The sequence below is a fragment of the Siniperca chuatsi genome, linkage group LG13, assembly GCF_020085105.1.
Source record: "Siniperca chuatsi isolate FFG_IHB_CAS linkage group LG13, ASM2008510v1, whole genome shotgun sequence".
Taxonomy (NCBI): domain Eukaryota; kingdom Metazoa; phylum Chordata; class Actinopteri; order Centrarchiformes; family Sinipercidae; genus Siniperca; species Siniperca chuatsi.
In genome coordinates this window covers 23,068,552-23,090,124 of record NC_058054.1, presented here as the reverse complement: position 1 = coordinate 23,090,124, position 21,573 = coordinate 23,068,552, and the positions used below count along the sequence as shown (strand labels likewise).

At 40.2% G+C, this 21,573-nt stretch overlaps 1 protein-coding gene across 1 annotated transcript in view; it reads right to left on the bottom strand.

The window, feature by feature from the left end:
- Positions 1 to 5,546: 5,546 nt before the first annotated feature.
- Positions 5,547 to 21,573, bottom strand: part of rem2 (RAS (RAD and GEM)-like GTP binding 2) — a 29,855-nt gene continuing 13,828 nt past the window's right edge. Inside the window, exons 4-5 of the mRNA XM_044219937.1 lie at positions 18,861 to 19,038; positions 5,547 to 7,183 (exon numbers count right to left, since the gene is read on the bottom strand). Coding sequence (XP_044075872.1) covers positions 6,855 to 7,183; positions 18,861 to 19,038 — 507 coding nt within the window. The 3' untranslated portion in view covers positions 5,547 to 6,854. The remainder of the gene's footprint in view (positions 7,184 to 18,860; positions 19,039 to 21,573) is intronic.

The window sequence follows — 21,573 nt, the reverse complement described above, 5'->3', positions numbered from 1 at the left end:
CATGCTTAATTAATGCAAAAATAATGATTGATGATTTAATGCATGGAATGATGCAGCATGTATCATGAATTCCTGTTGCTCACCATTAACAAATGATCAAGTCACTATGAGCTTATATGATTAGTTAACGCTTAATGGATCTTCAGTTAGTGAGTGTTAACTCGTAGTTGCTTTATACATTATTATTCCAGACTCGTGCATTTGGTCAGCCTCTCTGATGCATTCATTCATGCATTAAATCATTATGAGTGATACATTAGCTATGCATTACTTAAGTATGTGGTTTGTAGCTTACTCTGATTATAAAGTGTTACAGATATTTCATAGTCTAAAGGTCAGATTGCCTGGAAAACTGCAGAGAAATCAAATGGCCTTTTTGCACAGTTCTGATAGCGCACACTTTGCCAAGCCTTGATCAGTCGAGTTTTGATGGCAGCCTCACATCAGAGGATAGCAGCACTGTCCTATGATATTGCTTGGCAGCAGGACCAGCCCCTTGACAGTCTGTTCTCAAACCAAGCTGGGTCTCACACTAAACTGCTTGACCCAAAACATGTGGCTGTGCAGGCGACTAGAGAAAACACTCCATTTTGAAATATCTTGATGTTTCCAGATCTCAGTACCTTTTAGCTTGTGACTAAATCTCTGTGCTTTGGAGTTTTGTTTTACTACATCTTTGCTGTCCGTACTTTTATTTATCTATGCACCATATTCAAAACAAACATTTTTGTCTCCTCTGCTGGTAACATTCTACCCATAGCAAAATCAACAGTATATTCAATAGATATCCATTCCATCAAACATTTTCTAGAGAACAGTGATTGGGTATCTTAGTTAAATGAAATGCACAATGCAAATACTACGTAGAGTTTTTTTTTTTTTTTTAAATAGAATAGTAGTTGTAGTGTTAATATTAATAAATTAGTAATAATAGGAATGACAGCTATAGGAAAAATAATGTCAGCATCAGTAACAGAGCCAATAACAACAACTGTAGTAGCAGTTGTCAAGCAGGAACACGGGGGCAGCATGCGGCCCACAACCACAGATCCAGACTCTGCAGCTCCGGAGGCAGAAATACCTGCTGAAAGCAACAGAAGAAGAGAGGAGAGAGACGAGAAAGCACAAAACCAGATGCTTGCCAAACCCGGTTTGAATGACACCCCAGAATCGGTCCAAGTACACTGGTCCAGAACTGGCATTGCCGGCATAGGGCCGCAATCACCCCAACAAAAATGGCAGACCTGGCCTATACTGGTCCAAGTCTGGGTCTATGACAGAATGTTTAATTTAATTTAATACAAAACGACATTTGTTTAACAAAAACAAGGGCCCTTCCCTTTACCAATGCAATATTATGTTATTTGTTAAATTTAGTATACACTTACTTAATATAACACAGGATTTTGTGTACGTGTTATTCATTAAAGTTCCCCTCCAGACATGTTTTAGAATATATAACAATACTCCGCTTTGAGTAATTTGCAATATTTTTTCCACAAAGGTTCAATTACCTTGTTAAAATTCTTAAAATGACATCTACTACTCCTCCCTCATTGAAGAATGTAGAGAGAGTCAGTCAGATAGAGAGACAGATGGACAGATATAATTTCAACATTAGAGACTATTTCTATAATGTATAAGAGAGTTAAGGTTTCACTTAAAAGTGAACACAAATATTTTAACCACTTGTGTAAAAATAATAGAAAGCATCTAACATAAATAAGAAAATAATATATAAAATCTCAAGTGTGTTTCCCTTATAACTCTGGACCTTATCAAAAAAGTTAAAATTTCAAGCAATTTTCCACGAATTACCCTTTAAATTCAGTTTGGAAAATAACCTTTCACTTGCTTATACCACACTCTCACTGCAACTGAAATGAAAAACTTTGTGCTTTAAGAACAAAAAAACGCAGACCTAAGTTGTGGCTTGGGAGCCTAAAACACTTTAATCAACCAAAAGCTCATATACTATATCATAGGCCTACTGGTAGTTTTGGCTTCAGGTCTTAGCTAACAACACAGCCAAGTGCGCCAGCACTCAGCCGCAATCGGCCCGATTCAGCTGGCTACCTGGGATATAGCTCTGAAGGAATGGAAGAACAGTATTGCGAGGTAACGCAAAATTTATTTGCGAAGTAACGCGAAACATATTGTGAGGTATAATGCAAAAGTAGTCCTCAAAAAAATTCCCGCCATGACCTTTAGGGGGCTCCGTATCACTCCCTTTTGTTGTTTAGTTATAGTTCTGTTCATGTATGGCTTTGTGCACTTGTGGGAGACAAAGCAGAGGAACAATGACATTTGGGGTACAATGAGTCATTGCTCCTTGAAAACAAATCACATGGATTCCCCGGGGATTCAGCAATGCTTCCTTCAATGCCACTCAGTGTCTGGCCACACCAGTGTAAGGCCATCGCTGCAGCCTCCACATGCTGGTCTGTCCCCAGAAACCCTACACAGACCATTTTGAATATTTCCTCCTAGCTAACATACCTACACCCACACTTAGGGAAAATATGCATCTCATTAGTTATGCATAGTGCTCACTGAAAATTGGAAAGTCTTTCTTTGGTACAAAGTGACGAGTAAGTTCGACAGGCTTTCACTGGCACACAGTAGGTGGTTTTTCATCTTTTAAGCTCCCTCTGTCTTCCCTGCTCTAGCGAAGTATTCTTTTACCCGAAAATCACAGTAAATACCCACAGAATGAGTCAGCGACAGAAAGACAGAGAGAAAGGGAGGATTTCTGTCACAATTTGAGAGACTGATGTCACAAAAAGAAATTGTATCATATTGTCCTCGTTTCCCTCTCTATTTCCTGTGGGCTTCTGTGCAGCTGTCAAATGCACACTATTATCTGACAGTTATCTGACCTGTTTAAGTGTGATAAAATCCTTTATGTGTCATTTTCCATTCTGCGAGACATACTGTATAAAATCCAGCCTGTCTCTGTTTGAAGAGTTCACCTTATCTGTGTGCATATTGCCGTCTGTCTCTTATTCACCTAGTGGGGGGAAAAAAAGCAAAGCAAACGGAAGACCTCCTCTTCCTGAAAATCAACATAAATATAGGACATTTGAGATGCCAAAGGACTCTAGGACTCATCGTCTCCTTGACAACAGTCTCCAAGCAACCATTACTCCTCGAAGCATTTCTCCAACCCCGTCTCTCTCACTCTCTCATCAACCCCTCTGTCTCTTTGCCAGTTTGCCTTCCTCTCAAGAGTCCTCCCCTTTATCCACTGCAGATAGTTACTGTACCAGCATCACAAGCTTAAAGCTGATGTGATCTTATGTGATTGGCTGTAGGGACTAGAGCTCTTGCTTTTTAGCCCGAGGCACTTCTCTACACCTGTTAAAACTAGGGTGGAGCAGAGAGAGGGGAGGCTGACAGAGATGTTTTCATACTTATTTGTGCCATTATTTTTTTGGAGACTTCAGCCAGTGAACTAGAATGCTTCTTTGGTTCAGGGATAGGCTAATCAATTATTGATGAACTTACCGGTTTAGTGATGAGGAATCAAACCCCCAATTTCTAGTTCGTTAACTGTGGTACTCAGTGCTAACATATTATTTACCATGTTGGACTGTCGATCCATAAATCAGCCATGTAACTGATGTAGCTAACTTTGTCTTTGGAACTATTTCAGGTAACCAGCCACTGCGTAGTTATTTTTAGCTGTAGACAGTCCCCTATGGCCTCCCTCCTTAACTTCTCTGGAGGGAGGGAAAGTAATTCCCGACTGACCAGACTGCATGGAAAATATGACAATTTTATCAAACAAGTGAGAGGTAAAACTGCGGCAAAAATATCATAAGACTATGGTCGCTTCCATGTAGCTTTAAAAGTGCTGCAGTATTGCTAACAGACAGATTATGTTATAAGGTCAGTTCACCCAAATTGCAAACAAATTTTCTCAAGTTTTGAGATAAAAAATGTTTTACATTTCTATCCCAGTACAATGTAGGTAAGGCAAAAGTATGTCATTCTTGCACTTTCCATGCCATATTGCTTTCTGAATAAATCTTCATATCATTTAGCAGACATTTTGACTCAATATAGTAGAAAAAGCACAAGCGGAACTAAAAACAAACAATGCCTCAGTTCCAGCAATTGTTGCAATGCAGCCTTTAATAACGTTATTAGTTACACCTGTTACCTGTTAGACAAGTCGAAATGTCTGCTGTGAAAAAGAAAAACAGCAGTGATTCAGTACATACTTCTCTAGTTGCCAGGGGTGTGTGGAAAGGTTGTAGAGTAGCTCGATTAATTTGAAAAAACTGATTTAAATATTAATTTAATTAATTATTTTTTTAAATAATTAAAAAAATACATATCTACATATTGAGTCAGCTAACACCTCAACACCACATGTTGCGATTGAGTGTGAAAACTAGTTAGCGAGTGAGCAGAGAAGTTGGCTAAAAGTAATGAATATATGCTTGAAATAACTTAGCTAACAGTTATTTCAGTTTGCTAAAAACAATGGATAAACAGCTGACAAACGGTTGAAATAGTTAACTAAGAGTAATGGATAATAGTAATGGGTAAATGGTTCAAATAGCTAAAGTAATGGATAAATGGTGTAGTAGTTTAAACCTGCAATAACAGATTATTTTGGCCACTTGGGGGCCACAGAAACCCACAGTGGGTTTTTAGAGCTTTATAAAGCGGTGAGAGTGAACCAAAACAGTAAAGTTGCAGGCTGGGCCACTAAACAATGAGCTGAAACGTGCAGATTTAGGTGATAATTCCCTGTACGTTCATCACTACAAGCGACCCCTTTCACATTGCCATATTGATTTCACATTGTCATTGATACATTATTGTAAACAATATTGATTAAAGCCACTTTAAAGTAATGGATAAACACTTAAAATAGTGAGCTACATAATGGATAAATGGTGGAAATAGCTAAAAAATAATGGATACATGGTTAAAACAGTTAGCTAAAAGTAATAAATGGTCCAGGCTCTGCAGTCCAGGTGGTAGTACGAATGCAAACTTGACCAAACCCACTTAAACACTGACGCTTTGAGTGTATTGAAAAATTATTTTAACAACATTCACTTTATATAATTAACAGTGTTACACAACAACCAGTTTAAAATCAATTAAAATGAACACATTTGGAACATGACAGCTGGTGTGGATTAAGGACTACTTGAGTTCATCTGTAAGGGGCTGTGGAGGTTCACCAGGCCACAGTAAAGACTGGCTTTTACATTCTCAACATTAAGCAACTCGACAGAAACTTGATCACCCGCAATGCACTTGTTCTGATCTTGAAGTCAGGACAGTTCATATGGCTTTGTCTTGGTTCATATTCCCCTTTTCGACCTGAGATTTTGTTACAGCCACAAGGTGCTGACATTGCATGTATTTGCTGCTTAGTCCTAAATGGAACAACTGTCCTGAGAGGCCGTCTCACAGCGTGTCTAGAGGATCTGATGACCTGTCATGCCATTCCTCAGCCTAGTAACAGCTGTAATGAGATATTCATTTCATAACGTCGTTATAAAAAAAGGACAAGACGCTCATTCAGGATGTCAAACAAAACTGTATTTATTCTCAGTGGAGAGACGAGAGTGCTTGGTAGACGGTGACAAACAAGTGAGCATGTGTCAGTGACGCCGCCACACTTGACGAAATATCCGAACGTTTCCAGAACGTTCTCTTTTGGGTCACCTGTGTGGCCAGCCCCCACAGAATTCAGTCTCAACACACATAATAATGCCAGTGGGTACAAAGATAAAAATGAAAACATCAAACAGCCACAGGTAGATTAGGTTTTCTGTTGTTTGTCCTCCTGTGCTTCAAGAACATCCCAGTGTTCTGTGACTCAGGTTCTATTGAAGAGAAGTTCAAGTCTGGTCATCCCTGCTATCGACCTTTTTTCTTTCGCGCCACATCCTACGGTAAAGGGTTCTTTGTGCTGATCGCTCATGACGCAGTCAGCGAAAATATGGCTTGGACGCTGATGTTTTTGTCCTTGTATAAAAATCACAGATGGATGTATGCCACTGGTGGTATCATCAAACACTTCTTCAAATCAGTACGGTACACAAACGGTGGATGCAGTGTTAAGATTGTGGCTTTAAAAAATGCGCAGAGAAGGAGCTTATTTTATTTAATTTTGTTTTTTTTTTTTGTTTGTTTTTTTACAAATAAAGGGTCTTGCCTTTGAGATGGCATTGCTAGAGACACTAGCTAGATTGTGCATTAGCTATCAGCCACTGAGGTACAGTCAATCCAGTATCATGTAACTGTAAAACCTACAGGGTCATGTCTTAGACTACTCATGTCTACTCGGCATGCTTTAAAACAGGGTTTACAATACGTATACATTAGATTGCTATCAGTCTCTACATAATCAGTGCGTGCTACTTGGGTGTGTGTTTATTTGTGACCCCCCCCCCCCCCCGTTTCGCCACAGTAAGGGTCCAATCAGCATCTCGTTGTGACTCTCTCTCCTGCTCTCATCAGGTAGGCTAATGAGTGCTCGCTGATTCACGCAAGCTGCTCACCTTATCTGTTTGTCTGTTTTTGTCTCCAACCTGGCCTCTTTCTCTCTCAGAACTGGTTTCACTGATCTATTCAACTTTTTCTCCAACTTTCTCTCCCTTTTGTCCTCCCTCAACCTTTATCCGCCATTGCTAAATTTCTCTCCTTCCACCCCTCCAAATTTCCAACTCATGTGAGTCTCCTTCTTGTCACAACATTTAATCATCTGCTCCTCCTTACACCTCCATCTTTTACACCTCCCTCTCCCCCATATCGTTCAGTCTGGTGTGTGTGTACATGTGTGGGAGTGTGTCTCTTTGCCTGTGTGTATGCATGCGTGTGTGTCACAGTGCACTGAGGTCGTGGCAGGAGCGGGACTTCTGGCGGAGGATCTTGCTGCCCCGGTGGCGGCTCATCTCCCGGTAGCGGCCCCGATCCCGGTCCCGGTCTCGACCGTACGAGCGTGGTACCAGCCCCGCCAGGAAGCGCTTGGCCCGGCTGGTCAGGCTCTCTCTGCGGCCCGCCCCGGGATCGCCGTCGGTCCAGCCGGGGCCCGCGCAGTCACCCCTTGCAGTCCGAACTGCAGCCTCCAACAGCTCGTTGGTGCCGTGGTCCAGGGAGGCTGAGAGCTCCATGTAGAGGCAGTCGAACATCATGGCGCTGGATTGGGCCTCTGGTGAGAGAGTGGAGGGTAGGATTTAGATTTTTTTATGGCGCACATTTTAAATAATTGAGGTTTTACACACTGGCAGCTGCAAATGGCAATTAGAGGCAGCGGTTTGAAATTTAAGGACATTAGATCATGAAACCAGTAAACTATCCACATCCTGTTAACGACCCAGCTGCTGTGTGATGTGTATCACCACAAGATGATACCTCTGGATCGAAGGCTCACTCACTCACTGTTTGGGAGACTCTGTTAGACTCTTAAGTGTTAATTTGTTGCTTCTCATCGACCAGATTGTGACAAATGGAGTCGATCTACAGCATCTCACTTTGTGGGGAAGGGACACTCCTCTCTGTTTAGTGTGCTTTTGAAAAAGACAGTGAAAGAGAAATAGTCATAAAGGGTGAAATTTGCTTTTGTTTGGTTTTTTTTGGGGGGGGGGGTTTATTACAATGGGTACTACTACAAAATAGGCCTGTTTTCAGAATTATCATAAGGTATTTACATTCTGTGTGATTGACATCACATTTAAAATAAGCATGAACTCTTGATCTTGGAAATAGTAGTTTGACAAAACAATCCCAACTCAAGGTCCACTTCCAAGCTTTTTTCCAGAGCAAGAATTTCTCATTCTCGGATGGAGTTTGCTCAGTTGTCATGGAGATAGATCTGTTTACATGTGACCGAGCAACCTCCATCCACTGATAAGGAGCGTGTGATGCAGTTGAAAGCTAGTAAGTGATTGATTTGTCAAACTACAATTTATAAAGGTCAAGAAAAGAGCTGCGGGTGAAACGCGTCACAATATCCATCTCCATGACAACCGAGCATCCGCTGATGAAGACTGTGTGATGTGGTTAAAAGCTTTGTAAAAAGCTAATAAGTTGACCTTCAGTTGGATTCTTTTTGTTAGAATTTTGTCAAATCACATTAAACGATTACCATTCAGTTTTGACCAATATTCACCAATATTCGAAAATATTGGTTTAAAATGATTTTCATTCATGTAGTTTGAAGGTCCTCCAGCAAAGAGCACTGCTCACACAATATTCCGTCAATACAAAGTGAAGCAAGAAATGTTTAAAACTAGCATTTGCAGCAGAGACACTGTATATGTGCTGTGCATCTTAAAATCAGAAATCACCCACGTTGATGTTGATGTCACCAATGTTTCTGTATTGCAGATTTTTTTCATAACAATTATCATCTGCTTTTTAATATTGCATTAAAAAAAAACTAATGAGACTTTATTGCATTGTAATGTTTCTGAAATTAAAATTCTGTGCATTCCTTTTGCAAATCTATCTTATCAACAGTCATAAATGAATCCAAAGAGCCAGAGAGAGAGGCAGCGATGGCAGGATGGGGTTAATGTTGCCACTCGCTGAGTTGTATAAGCTCAAATCTCTTGGCTGCAGCTCAAATGGGAAAACGGTTTCTATCTCAATGTGACTCTTCTGGATAAGGACAGGTGACTAAACATGCTGTTGATGACAAGGCTCAGTATCTCAGCTAAAAGCGCCTGTTTGTCCCTGGTCAAACAAGCCTGGATGATAAGGAAGGTTGACAGACACAGATCATTCTGCAACAAATGAGCTTCATTGTCAGCTCAAATAGCATTTTCTTTTCAACTACACTTCAGCTTTTTTTTTTTTTTTGATTACCACTGCTCTGCTCAGAGCCAGTATCTGAGAGCTCCTGAGCAGAAGAGACTTTTAAGGTTTATTTTTGGGATTCATAATAACTGTATAAAACTGCATCAACTCAAAATGACTACAAAGTGTTGGCAGCAGGAACAGGTCGCTGCCATCGATGCATTTTGTGTGGGGTTCAGAAAGATTTTTTTTTTTTAACAATGACCTTGATTCTGTGTATTAATCTAGAAAAATGATTTCAAGTACACAATAATACCCTGTAAGTACTGATAAAAAAACAAGAGGATAAAAACACAGGTCAAAAGTAAAGAAAGTAAAATAAGGACTTTTCATTTTAGGAAAAACAAGTGGCTAGTGCCCAAAATGTGATTTTAAATTGAACATGCCAAAACATGTCTTCCATTAACTGTCACCATTCATTCTTATTTCATTATATTCTGCTGGCACATTAGAAGCAGCATACAAAGAATGCTAGGAAAAAATTTCTAGGAAAAATCAGCAGAAAAAAAACAACAGTGAAATAACATTTTCCTGTATGGTTAGATATGACAATCTAACTCTTAACTCAAGGTTTTCTTACTAACTTTTTTCCAGAACTTTTAACCCCACGTTCTTTATCGGTGGATGGAGTTTGCTCAGTTGTCATGGCGATAGATCTGTTGACATAGGGCTGAGCAAACCTGAAGATGATTTATGAAACACTCCACATGCCTCATTAAATCTAGTTAAACCCTTGCTAATATTCTGAACTGTGGTCATTGCAATGTAGCCTGTTAATCTGGTTTTGTATGGCTGCATTTACACGGCAACAACTACTGAATATAGAGTTACACAGGTATTAAAAAAAAACAAAAAAAAAACAGAACTAGATTTGATCTGGGTGAAATAATCCTGCCGCACAGCAGCTGTCGACCCACAGCAGTGTCACCTGATAGTGGGTGATGTAAGAGTGGGAGGTAAAAAGACAAATCCCAAACCAGATCAACAGGGCTTATCCTAATACCTATGACAGCTGATTGAATTGAACTGAGTCTTTATAACCTGTTAAAAGAGTGTTAGGGAAATTGAATTGGAGAGGAGAGGAAACTAAGGGAAGAGAGGAGAAGAGAACAGAGGAGACAATAGAGGGAGCAAGGAGAGGAAGCACAGAGAGGAGAACAGAGGAGAGTAGAAGAGGGGGAAATGAGGAGAGGAAACGAGGAGGAGAGAGGAGGAAACGAAGAGGGGAGTGAAGACGAGATGAAAGGAAACAAGGAGAGGAGGCAGAGGGCCACTCCCTGTGTGCTGACAAAAAGAAAGGAAACAAGTGATGGAGAAAGGGACAGACAGAATAAAGTGAGAGAGGCATTAAGACGAACAGGAAGAAACATGTGAGTCACTAAGACAGAAGAAGGAGATGCTGAAAGGAGATGACAGGCAAGATGGCAGATAAAATTAACAAGCAGGAGGAGAGGAAGGAGATAGAAAGAGAGACGGACAGAGGGGAGAGGCAGACAGAAAGAATGTCGACTCAGCAGACGGAGCCAGAGTGCGTATTAATCAAAGCCCTGAGGAGCAGGGCCATGCCACAGCCATATTGAGCAAATGATAAATATGTTCCCAGTGTGACAGTGTGTGTGTGTCACTGCGTATGTTAAGGATGGGGAGAGAGATGTAGCAAGGGGGGGAAGGTGAGAGACAGCAGAATAAAAGTGTCACTGTACAGGCCATAAATAGACTTTATGACTTCAGCATTCTCAGCCAGGCCCCCGGTTCTTTAAGAAGGATGTTAGCTAGCCGGGCAGGCCAGTCGGCTTCCTCTGTCAGGCTCGCATTTCAGAATAAATACATGTGGTCTGTCCAGAGAGAACATAAGAACATCCTTGTCAGGCGCCCCGGGAACAGAGATGGGGCATTTCCATATCGCTGACCACATCGAATTCCTCGCCTCCCTTCGTCCCCCCTTCCACTTGTGTCATTAAGTATACACCGAAGCCGGGGCTGTACTTGAGTCGACAGCGATGTGCAGGCACCGATGTGCGCACATTTTACACTTGCTGCCTCTGTTTAACTTGCAAAACAAAGCAAATCAAACAAGATTTGACCTCAAACTGTGGTTTTACACTCATTCACAAATATTTCTATTTTTATGTCCTTGTGAGAACCTTCCACTGACTGTATTCCTTCTCTCAGTCTCAGCCCTCACCATTCCAAGCCTAAAGTGAACCCCAAATGCACATGAGCCTTAAATCATACCATTAATGAAACCGTAATCTAGTTTGAACTCTAATCATAATCCTAAATCCTACATTTAACCAGACTCCTTGTAGGATTAGGCCAAACTACCAAAGGGTTAGAACAATAAAGGCAATACAAATTGGTAGTATATATGTTTTTTCAAATACAACTGCTGATTATTTTTTTCTAAATAGTTTTAAAATCTTAAATTTGAAAATTACTTTTCAAAAATAAACAAGAATACATCCCCAAACCCATTCCCTATGGTAATCATATCATTTGAGAGACCCTGTCACTGCTGATTACGTTTTAAGGGTTTCAATTAAATTAAATTAAATTTTATTTATATAGCGCCAATTCATAACAGAAGTTATCTCATTGCACTTTTCCTATAGAGCAGGTCTAGACTGTACTCTTTATAATATTAATTACAGAGACCCAACAAATCCCACCATGAGCAAGCATTTGGCAACAGTGCCAATGAAAAACTTCCTTTAAGAGGCAGAAACCTTGGACAGAACCAGACTCAATGGTGGGCGGCCATCCGCCGCTGCCGTGTTAGGTTTAACATTGATTGTCTAATAGCTCTTAAATATGCAAATAAGATTAAAGCTGCACTAAGTAATTTGTGACCATGTGTTACTTAGACTCACTTTTGTTCAGACGTGCTACAGTAAACACACTATTGTGCAATATGCTACAGTAAAATAAATAATTAATGCTTTGTCCAAAAAGCCTACATATAAATTACTTTTACTCCCTCCCTGGTATCAGAAGTAAATGTTCCCATACTTATGATTATGTCTTTCTAGTGTACATCGCCGTATTTCCTAATTTTTCTCATCTCTTCTTATCCCACAAATGTGTGTATCCCCTGAGCATATTGTTTAGAATCCAAACTTCCAAAAGAAGCACTTTCTGAAGCAGTGAGGTTTGAAGCATCAGCCATGTGGTATTCTTCATTTGACACAAGCTCCGACACAATGTGTTGAAACAGTGTGCTTCACAGGTGTGAAACAAGCTTCGGTATTGTCTGCCCTATCACTAGCTTACGAAAGTTGTTCTGGGTGACGTGTTAGCAAACTACTACACACCTAGCACGCGCTAAGCATTAGCAACCCATTTGGCCCTTCCTTTTAGCTCTGCTTCAGCCTCCACCAAGTCCTGAGGAAAATATCAGGGACTTTAGCTTTCTAGATGACTTCCCAGCTATTCATTTACTTTGACTCTGCTGTTTTGTGATGCTGGTACACTCGGCTAGCCTAGCTCCTTTGCTGTGGTTTTATATGGGGGTGTAGTGATTGCAGTGGGTCTCACTCATACAACCTATGTCTATCTGCGGTCGGAAAACCAAAAGAGAGAGCTCGAGTTCGGCTTGACTAGCTATCTTTTTACATTACTGCGAGTCATTTGACGGCTAATGGCGGGGGCAAACAGGACGTGGAAGCACCGCGAAGCGCCCCAAAGCGTTGCCCTTTTTCTTTCGGCGCCCATGTTAACCAATTGGGCTGTTCAGGCAGAGCGCGCGGCTCAATAGTTTTGGCGTCTGTGTGTGTCTGCTCGTCCCCGCAGATCATCACACAAGGCGCTCCTTTAACTTCATCGTTGCAAAAGAAGCGACGCCCCCCACAGAAACTTCATGAGGTTATTATAAAGATCAGCTCTTTATTGTGATTAGAAAAGAGCAGAGGAGCAGAATCGCTTGTTGAAAAAACCAGATTAACATCACCACTATGATGTGTGGAAAAACCAATGCAATGATGTAACACTAGCTATATAGCCTCCCTTTGTAAAAAAAAAAAAAAAAAAAAAATCCTCAGTCTGAAGTTCTCAAACTCAAAGTGGTTCTTTCAAGGACAACAAAACAAGCACTACTCTTCCCCAACACAAACACACACAATGCATTTCACCCATTTCTTTGAACTGAGTTTCCCATTCATACACACACCATTCTCATACATTCGCCCTTCCCTCTGTCACTCCTCTTCTCCTCGTCCCTCTCATCACAGTCCTCACTTTGAGACAGCTTCGCTGACACCAGGCAGCGAGAAGATGGAGAGAGATGAGACTGGGCGTCTGCTTGTTTGGGCGTCCGCTGTGTCTGTGTGCATGCAGGCAGTTGTGCACGCATGGCAAGTACAAACATACATAAAGATAGTAATAGCAGCAGCATCCTGTGAGAGGGTGATAATCCAAACAGAGATATGCCATCTGGAAAAAAAAAAACACAAAACAGAACAGAAAACCAAGGAGCCGAAAGACACAGAGAGATGGAGCCCCTCCAGAGGATTAGATAGGGAAGGATAAAGTAATGTTTGCAACAGCAGCAAAATATAAGTCTTTATATTTGATGTATGTGACAGTGGATACATTTACAAACTAAATGTACACTAAGTACGCAGAAATTGCAGAGATGACTGTGAAGTTTTGAATTTATGTACCATATAAGCCGCGAATGCAAGTTTAAATCAAGGTCGATCTGTGCCATCAGTCTTCACTCCCTTTCAACTACAGTCACGCCACACCCACTTTCTATTTGAAACATTCATAAAGTCCAGCGAAACTATAACCTGCCTGTGGTCTGATCTCTGTTCAGTGGATTTTCAAGCATCACTAAATGGGTTCAGTGTGTGTTTCTTCTTCAGTGAATTTCTTTTGCCAAGACCTTGCTTCAGTGTGGTGGGCCAAAATATAAAAAGGTCTGTGGAGCTTGCTGCTCAGTGATATTTACCAGAGTAAATTGAGCTCTTAGAGTCACAGGATTCATTCATTTTGCATTGTTGCATCAAAACAACACTTACACACACCTATAAAAATATTCATCCCCATGGACTTTGTCATGTTTTAAAAAAAATGTTATTACATTGAATCACAGTGGATGGAATTAGGATATCTTGACAATGATTAGCCAAAAAATACGCCTCTCACACAAAACCAATCTCACACACGTGTATCTAAATATCTAAATATAAAACACAAAATAATCAACTGCAAGTATTCATCTCCATCAATATTTAATAGGGGCAACATTGGCAGCAGTTACAGCCCCGAGTCTATACTGAATGTGGCTCGTCTTGTATCTTTGTTTATTCCCATTTATGACTGTGAGACAGTCTCATGTCGGATTTGTTTGGAATGCGTCATTGTCTTCATGACGTACTTTTAACCTGAAAATCTGCAGTTTATCCTTCGAAATACAGATGTACTGTATTTAACCTGAAATTATTTGGCACAACTGGATTACACACGTTCTTGAATTTATTATGACAATTGGATGATTTATGTCTGTCATAGTAACCCTACATGCAGAAGTTTTCAGCCGACACACAGCTAAATGCTAATGTCAGCATGCTAATATGCTGACAATGACAATGTTAATTGCTGAGGTTTAGCCTATAGAGCCCGGAAATGTGAGTACCCCAAAGTTTAATGTTAGAAATGTGCAGTATGGGTCCCCAGCATTTAGACACTGCCGGATGCTAACTTGCATAGGTTGGGCAATTTACATAATTAGCATTAATTAGCATACTCATCCATTTCTGACATTTTCAAAATTCAAAATGACCGTTTAAACCAGAAGTGGCCATATTTCAACTCGACGATTTTGATGAATTTAGAGACAATTTTGAGGTTATGCATATGCTTAATACATTCAACCTGCATTTCAGAATCAAGAGAGTTCAATGTCATTGGTGTGAATGTTGAGACATATATTTATAGACATATTTATATATAGACAATATTTCTTCAGTTCTGCTTGCATTTTTTTGCTGCGCAACATTGTGTCATTGACCTGTGGCTGGCCTGTACCAGCTACTGCTTCTGCAAAGGCTATGATAGTTGCAACCCACTCACACACTCACAGCACGAAGAGCCGACAGACGACAAGAATGTAGAGTCTGGAGAAGAACATGAGGATGAGGATGAGGTCGATGATGAGGATATGGTTTATAACAGTGCAGGGTAGTAGAAGTGCAAGGCGTTTTCCAGTTGTAACGTGTTGTGTAACTAATGCACAGTTTTCTGAGTTTTAAAACCTGCTCCAGGACTCATGTGTTCTACCTGTTAAACATGTTTTACTTGTATTATACTCCCTTCTCTCTTTTTGTTTGAGGATATTATTTAGCCATGGTCATATTATTCTAGTTTGGTATGGTACTTGCCTTTGTTACCTCCAATACCCAATTGTGAGTCCCCTCAGAGTGTAATGGTCTGTCAATTAAAATGTACATGTTTTTGCATTGTTTGGATAATTGCGTTCATAAATATCCTACAATTTGTAACCGAGTTGAAGTTATTTCAATTATTTCAAATACATAAGTTATCTGTCCAATCCAGTCGATTCAGCGTCCTCTAAAACTTCTAAATTGACTGAAACTTCACCAAAATCGGCCCACTGGGAGTTGAAATATGGCCATTTAGAATTTTGAAAATGTCAGAAATTGATTCAGCATCCTCAATAACCCCCAAAACCACTCTATATGAAATATTGTCCATATAGGTGATTATGCTAACCAATGCTAATTATACAAATTATGCTAATTGCCCAATTTAGCATGCAAATTAGCATACAGCAGTTTTTCTTCTCCTGCTGGGGACCCAAACTGTACATTTCTAACATAAAACTTTGGGGTACTCAACATTTCCAGGTTCACATTGCTGGCAAGTCGACTATGATGATGGCACTAAGTGAAAAGTCAGGGGATCACCAAAGTGATTACAATTCATACTGTTGGGGACATGTCTGGACCACATTTTATGGCAATCCATCCAACAGTTGTTGAGACATTTCACTCAAAACCATACTGTATATGTCAACCTGCTGGTGCCGCTATAAAAGTCAGAGATCACCAAAGTCATTCGGATTCATCCTCTGCAATCTGGACCAAACTGGTAGACCGACTGACCTACTGACTGACTGACATTACCATCCCTGCAGCCCACAGTTCTATTTTTGTTTTAATTTGTTTTTTAAAATAGGAGTCATTGATGGTTCACACTTTTACTTTTGTGGAGTAATCAATTACTTTTCGTTTTATATTTGTGCCCAATTTTGGTCAATTTGTAGATTTGTTTTCTTTTCTCACGTTAAACAGTCTTTCTGTTCATCATTGTCAAAAAGCCTAATTTTGATCATGTAATTCAGTGTGGTAAAACAATACAACATAAAAAAGCCATGGAATAAATGGCTTTTACTGACAGTGTACATTTACAACAATAACTGATGATTTTCTTCCAACAAGGAGTTTACCAACAGAGTGTTTATCCCTGGGTATTGTAAAGAGTGAAGAAACTGATTTTGCTGATCAAAGATAGATCCCCAAGAGTCTTTCTAATGGAGGCGATGTCGGCTTGGAGGAAGATTTATGGTAAAATGCTACAATAGAGAGACAGATGAACAAGAAAAGACAGTAAATAGATGATATAGATGAGAAATTGCACAAAGCACAATACCATTGTTCTCTTAAGTACACATTTGCATTTTGGGCATTAAGCACTCTAATCCATTATAACCAGCAGAGAAAAGCACCAATATCTACCAGATCACTGTAATTACAAACATTTTTCCACTTGAGATTTTCCATTTGGAGAGCTGCTTTAAAGGCATTTACAAGAAGTGAACAAGAGAGTGCATTTCAAATATTTCTTGTATGTTTCTTTTCTTGCATCATTCACCCAGCAGCCTGGCATTTGTCCATCATTGCTCGTGCCTGGGCAGATGCAAACTAACTGTATGCTAATCCCAGCCCCCCTTGGTTACTTTTGCTATGTCAAGCTTTCAGTTCTCACACGGCACATGGTATGCAGTTTATAATGATAAGCTGCTTTACCATTAGAAATTCATAGTCGTTTTTGAAACATTGGGTCGTTGAAATCAGACACAGGTAGAGAGTGAAATTCTCATTTCTTGCTGTCGCCTTTGTTGGCTAAAACGACAACTGTCATTGGCAGATTTTATTAGCTGTAGCTAGCTAGCTAATTGACCTAATGTTAGCACCATGACTTGGCTGAGATTCTGCTGACTTTGTAATGTTTCCAGCTGACTTATTTTAAAATTTGACCCCTGTTAAAGAGATCTTAAATAGAGAACTGAAGTAAACCTGAACTTCCAGGTTGTTTTCAGAAGTAAGAAAATCTTATTCAAAATCCAACTGACATTTGTAACAACGCTAATAATTAAAAATCCAGCCTTGGAACATTTCTTAACAGTATGTTGTGTGGCTCGCTTCATATGTCTATATAAGGACAGTAATTTTTTGAAAAACTATCTCATCATTTATTTAATATTTTTAGCGGCCTTTAATCAACACCATTTCCCATAAACCCTAGGCATTCACTGGCTAACCGGCACAGTTTGACAAAAGAGGCGAGTCCATGGGCTAGTCGAGGTGTTGCGACAAGTTCAGACATGTCTGTAACAACAGAAGGACAGAGAAGAGTGAACGCTGTAAAAGCAAAAATATTGGAAACATTACTTTGGAAGAGCGCTTTGGTGAGTTTTATGGATATGGATGAAACCAAGTTACAATAACGCGAGTACCTGCGCTGCCGCACTTGTTTTATGGGAGCTGTAGTTTTTTCTGTACTCACAAAGTAATCGATGTTTAACTTTGTTAATCACAAAGGTTTTGATTTCTAATAGCAATTGCTGATGTCAATTTGTCTTAGAAGATGGACAGTAAACCCCAGGAACATGCTTCATTTTTCAGAAAGATCAATGAAAGACACGCTGAGATTGCTTTGAATTACAGTACAGAAGCTGGTGGAACAGAGGCTAGCCCGGATGTGACGTTGTGACTTCGGCTGTCTATATGCATGTGATGGCTACATAATATTAGACTAAAAGATTACATCCTCACCAGTGATAATCAATTTAAAAGACATGGGATTAAATAAACATTGTTTTTATATTGCAGTGTAGAGCTAGTTAGTCCCAGCTAGTGTTGTAAGTATGATAAGTAAAAATGTGAGGCCAGACAAGTATTTCATTCTAACATAACGACTGCTGCTTAGCTCACTTGGACAAGCAAGACAGAGTTTAGAGTTATGCTTTATTGTTTGTATTTTCAAACAGTATGTTTCACTTCTAATTGTAGAAAAGGTTTCAGACGTAGTCATCTGGACAATGTTTTCAAATTCAAGACGTTTCGGCTCCCATCCAGAAATCATTCTCAATTGTGAAAATGGTTCGAGAACTCAGAAATTTAAGCTACTCTGTGTTGCTTAAGCCCTGCCCTCAGGGAGGAGTCTTCCTGAGTGCTGTTTACCTTGCCTAGTTTCACCTGAAACTTACCGTCTTTGTTTCCATGATGGCCCAGTAATCAGGCCTATTGTTTTCTGGCTGCACCTCCCTCATCACTGTTAAGTACCTGATTAGCATATGATTGTCTTGACCAAGGTGTTAAAACACTGTGGTAAACGTTGGGCAGATTGAATATCAGACCACCACCAAGGTCAGTTTCAGGTGAAACTGGGTCTGAAACCTTTTCTTCAATGGAACACTCCTGGACGAATGAGGGACTACGCCGTCTTTCACTTCTAATGTTACAAAAGGCTTTTAGGAGAAGGACTAACCAATGTGTTTGGCAAACACCATGCTATCGCAGACAGTGATATGGCTGGGGTTGTTAAGGTTTAAACTTCCCCAAATCCAGTGAAAAAGAGCAGGACAGGGCTGCTGCTATGCCTAGCATATGGGTTGTTCAGCTATAATTGGACAATCGCCCTTCGGGGGTGGGGTTCGGCAAAGAGCCAATTGCGTGCATGTATGACAGGTTTACATTAAAGACCCTGTCCCTCCCTCTACCTACCCTCTGAGCTGATTTCACGGGAGCGGACAAGGTCGCTCTTGTTGCCCACCAGGATGATTGGTGTGTGTGGCTGGGACTCCCTGAGGAGGAGGCGGAGCTGAGCGGTGCGATGGAAACTTCGCCTGTCAGTCACTGAGAAGACCAGGATACACACATCACACTGCAGAGTGGACAGGTCCTGGGGAAACACACACACGTACACATTAATAAAACAACACCTAAGAGGAGAAGAGTGGCATTACATACGTATAGGAGAGATCCAATGTCAGCTGAACTGGTGTGGAATATCAGGTAGCTATGACACATTACACAAGATCCTTTACATGCCATCCGCAAATGTCCTTGAACAACATTTTAAAACTCAGATTCCTCCTCAAGTCCTTGTTTTGTTGTGCTGGAGCTTAGCCATTGAAAGGACATCAGTACCAATGCCAAGCAGGCGGCACTCAAGTTTTTATCACTGTCCCATGAGAGGACGCAGAAGAGGCTTTGCTCAACTTGACTGTACGCACGTCATGCTTCACTTTGAATCTCCTGACCCTTTTAACAGTGACCACCAACATCCCGTCGGGGCTTCCTGTCACAGAGGCTCAATTAGCCCGAGTGGCTCTAGCAGAAACAGGAGCTTGGAACTGCCTGGGACCATCTTTGTCCTCTCTCGCTTTCTCTTCCTGATTCTGTCAGTCACATTTACATTGGACTGAAGGTGGTTCATGGGTGTAAAATAGGTTACGGCAAGGTTCTCCTGGCTGTACCTGGCTGTAACTTGAATGAAATCTCAACTGAAGTGATAGTTCATGGCCAAATCCCTCCCAGCTAATTATTTATTACAGTTCCCAAATAATAACTTCTTGTCAATATTGTATCAGTCAAACGTCTGCTAATTTGGTGAGTAATATTAGATGCAGGGACTTTGCCATAAGGTTCAGGGTTTAGTTCAGGGTTTAGTTCAGGGTTTCAGGGTTTAGTGAATTGAATTCCCTGTTGTTGTGAACTGCAGAGTAAAATGCAATCCAATTTTGGATTTAAGTCTGAAGCCTGGGGTAATGTGGATTAGGTATGCACCATTTGTGTCACACAGCATTGTAGTTTTTTATGCGATTCACTGTCTTTGTTCATAATTTGGCCAAAGAACATCAACCTTTTACTATATATGGTTCCATGTATTCCCCTTAAAGGTCCAGTGTGTATCAATTCAGGAGGAGCTATTGGCAGAAATTGAATATAATATTTATAAGTATGTTTTCATTAGTGTATAATTGCCTGAAAATAAGAATCGTGTTTTCATTACCTTACAATAAGCTGTTTTTATCTACAGAGAGAATGGGGTCCCCTTCCACAGAGGTTTCCATGTTGCACCGCCATGTTTCTACAGTAACCCAGAGTGGACAAACCAATCACTGGGTCTAGATAGGGCCATTCGCATTTTATCGCGAGTTTCATGGCCACTGTAGTTTCTCCAACATGGTTGGAACCGGAGGGTGAGCAGTATTCAATTGGTTGCAAATTCACCGCTAAATGCCACTAAATCCTACACAATGGACCTTTAAAGCTGCACTAATAAATATTTTTAGATGAACAATAGGTCAAATGACTATGTGTAATATGTAAGGAATCGCTCATAACGAACGCACCGAGAATTATCACCCAACTTTACAATTCCCCTCAGCTCCATGGAGTGTTTAAACACCCATCAGCTCATTGTTTTGTTTTTATGGACCAAAACTTTACTGTTTGTTTCAGTCTTACCGCCATCATCAACCCTGTACTAGGCAGCTGTTTTCAGTGAAAAGAGCTCTGATAAACTGACTGTGCACTACATGCCCAGCACCAAACAGCAGACAGACAATGTTAGCGAGTAGCTGATTAACTTAGTCAAGCATAGTTACTAAAGAGCCAGATATGTCCCTCTGGAGTTGGTGGAGACCAAAAAGGAAGTGGAATAAATGAATTTTATTTATTTTATCATTTTAATGAATATTGGACTTACATTTGCCAGGTGGAAGGAAACATGACTCCAAATAAATGCTAACGTTGGCTGCTGGATGTGTAAAAGGGCAACTGTTTGCTAACACATTAGCCGTAAGAACTAACAATGTTCCAGCCTATTCCACTGCCAAAACATATCTAAAAATCTATTAATACTGCTTTAAAATTCCCTAGTAAGTAACTCCAAAGTTGGATAGGCCCCTACAGAAGTAATTTAACACTCTGGTTAACATCATATTTTTTATCTGCTTGATCCAGAGCTTCAGTCATTCTACAGAATTAGAATTTGTATTTTTATCTGTCTGGAACATTGCATCTAATGGAAAATATTAGAAGTCTTGTGCATTTTCTACACTTTTTCCTCTACCTAATCCATCATGACAATTTTGATATTTTTGGAAGCCTTGGCAGCTTAACTGTACTCTAATTTTTTTAATTATTGTGGGTTTAGCAATGCTATTCCACTCTAGCACAAGGCCCGTTCGATGAAACAGAGACCCAGTATAGAATTAGAAGATATACAGTAACAATTGTTTTACTGTATATCCAGGTGGGTTTCTTGTAGTGAAACACAGACTGTGACTGTAGTCCTCAAATGAAATCCAGTATTACCACTGTGTCAACAAAGTATTTCTGTTCACTGTTTACGGGGCAATACCAGAAAATAAAGTATATATTACAGTCTTGAGCTCAGAAGTTTTTTACTTGACTTAACTGTAAACAT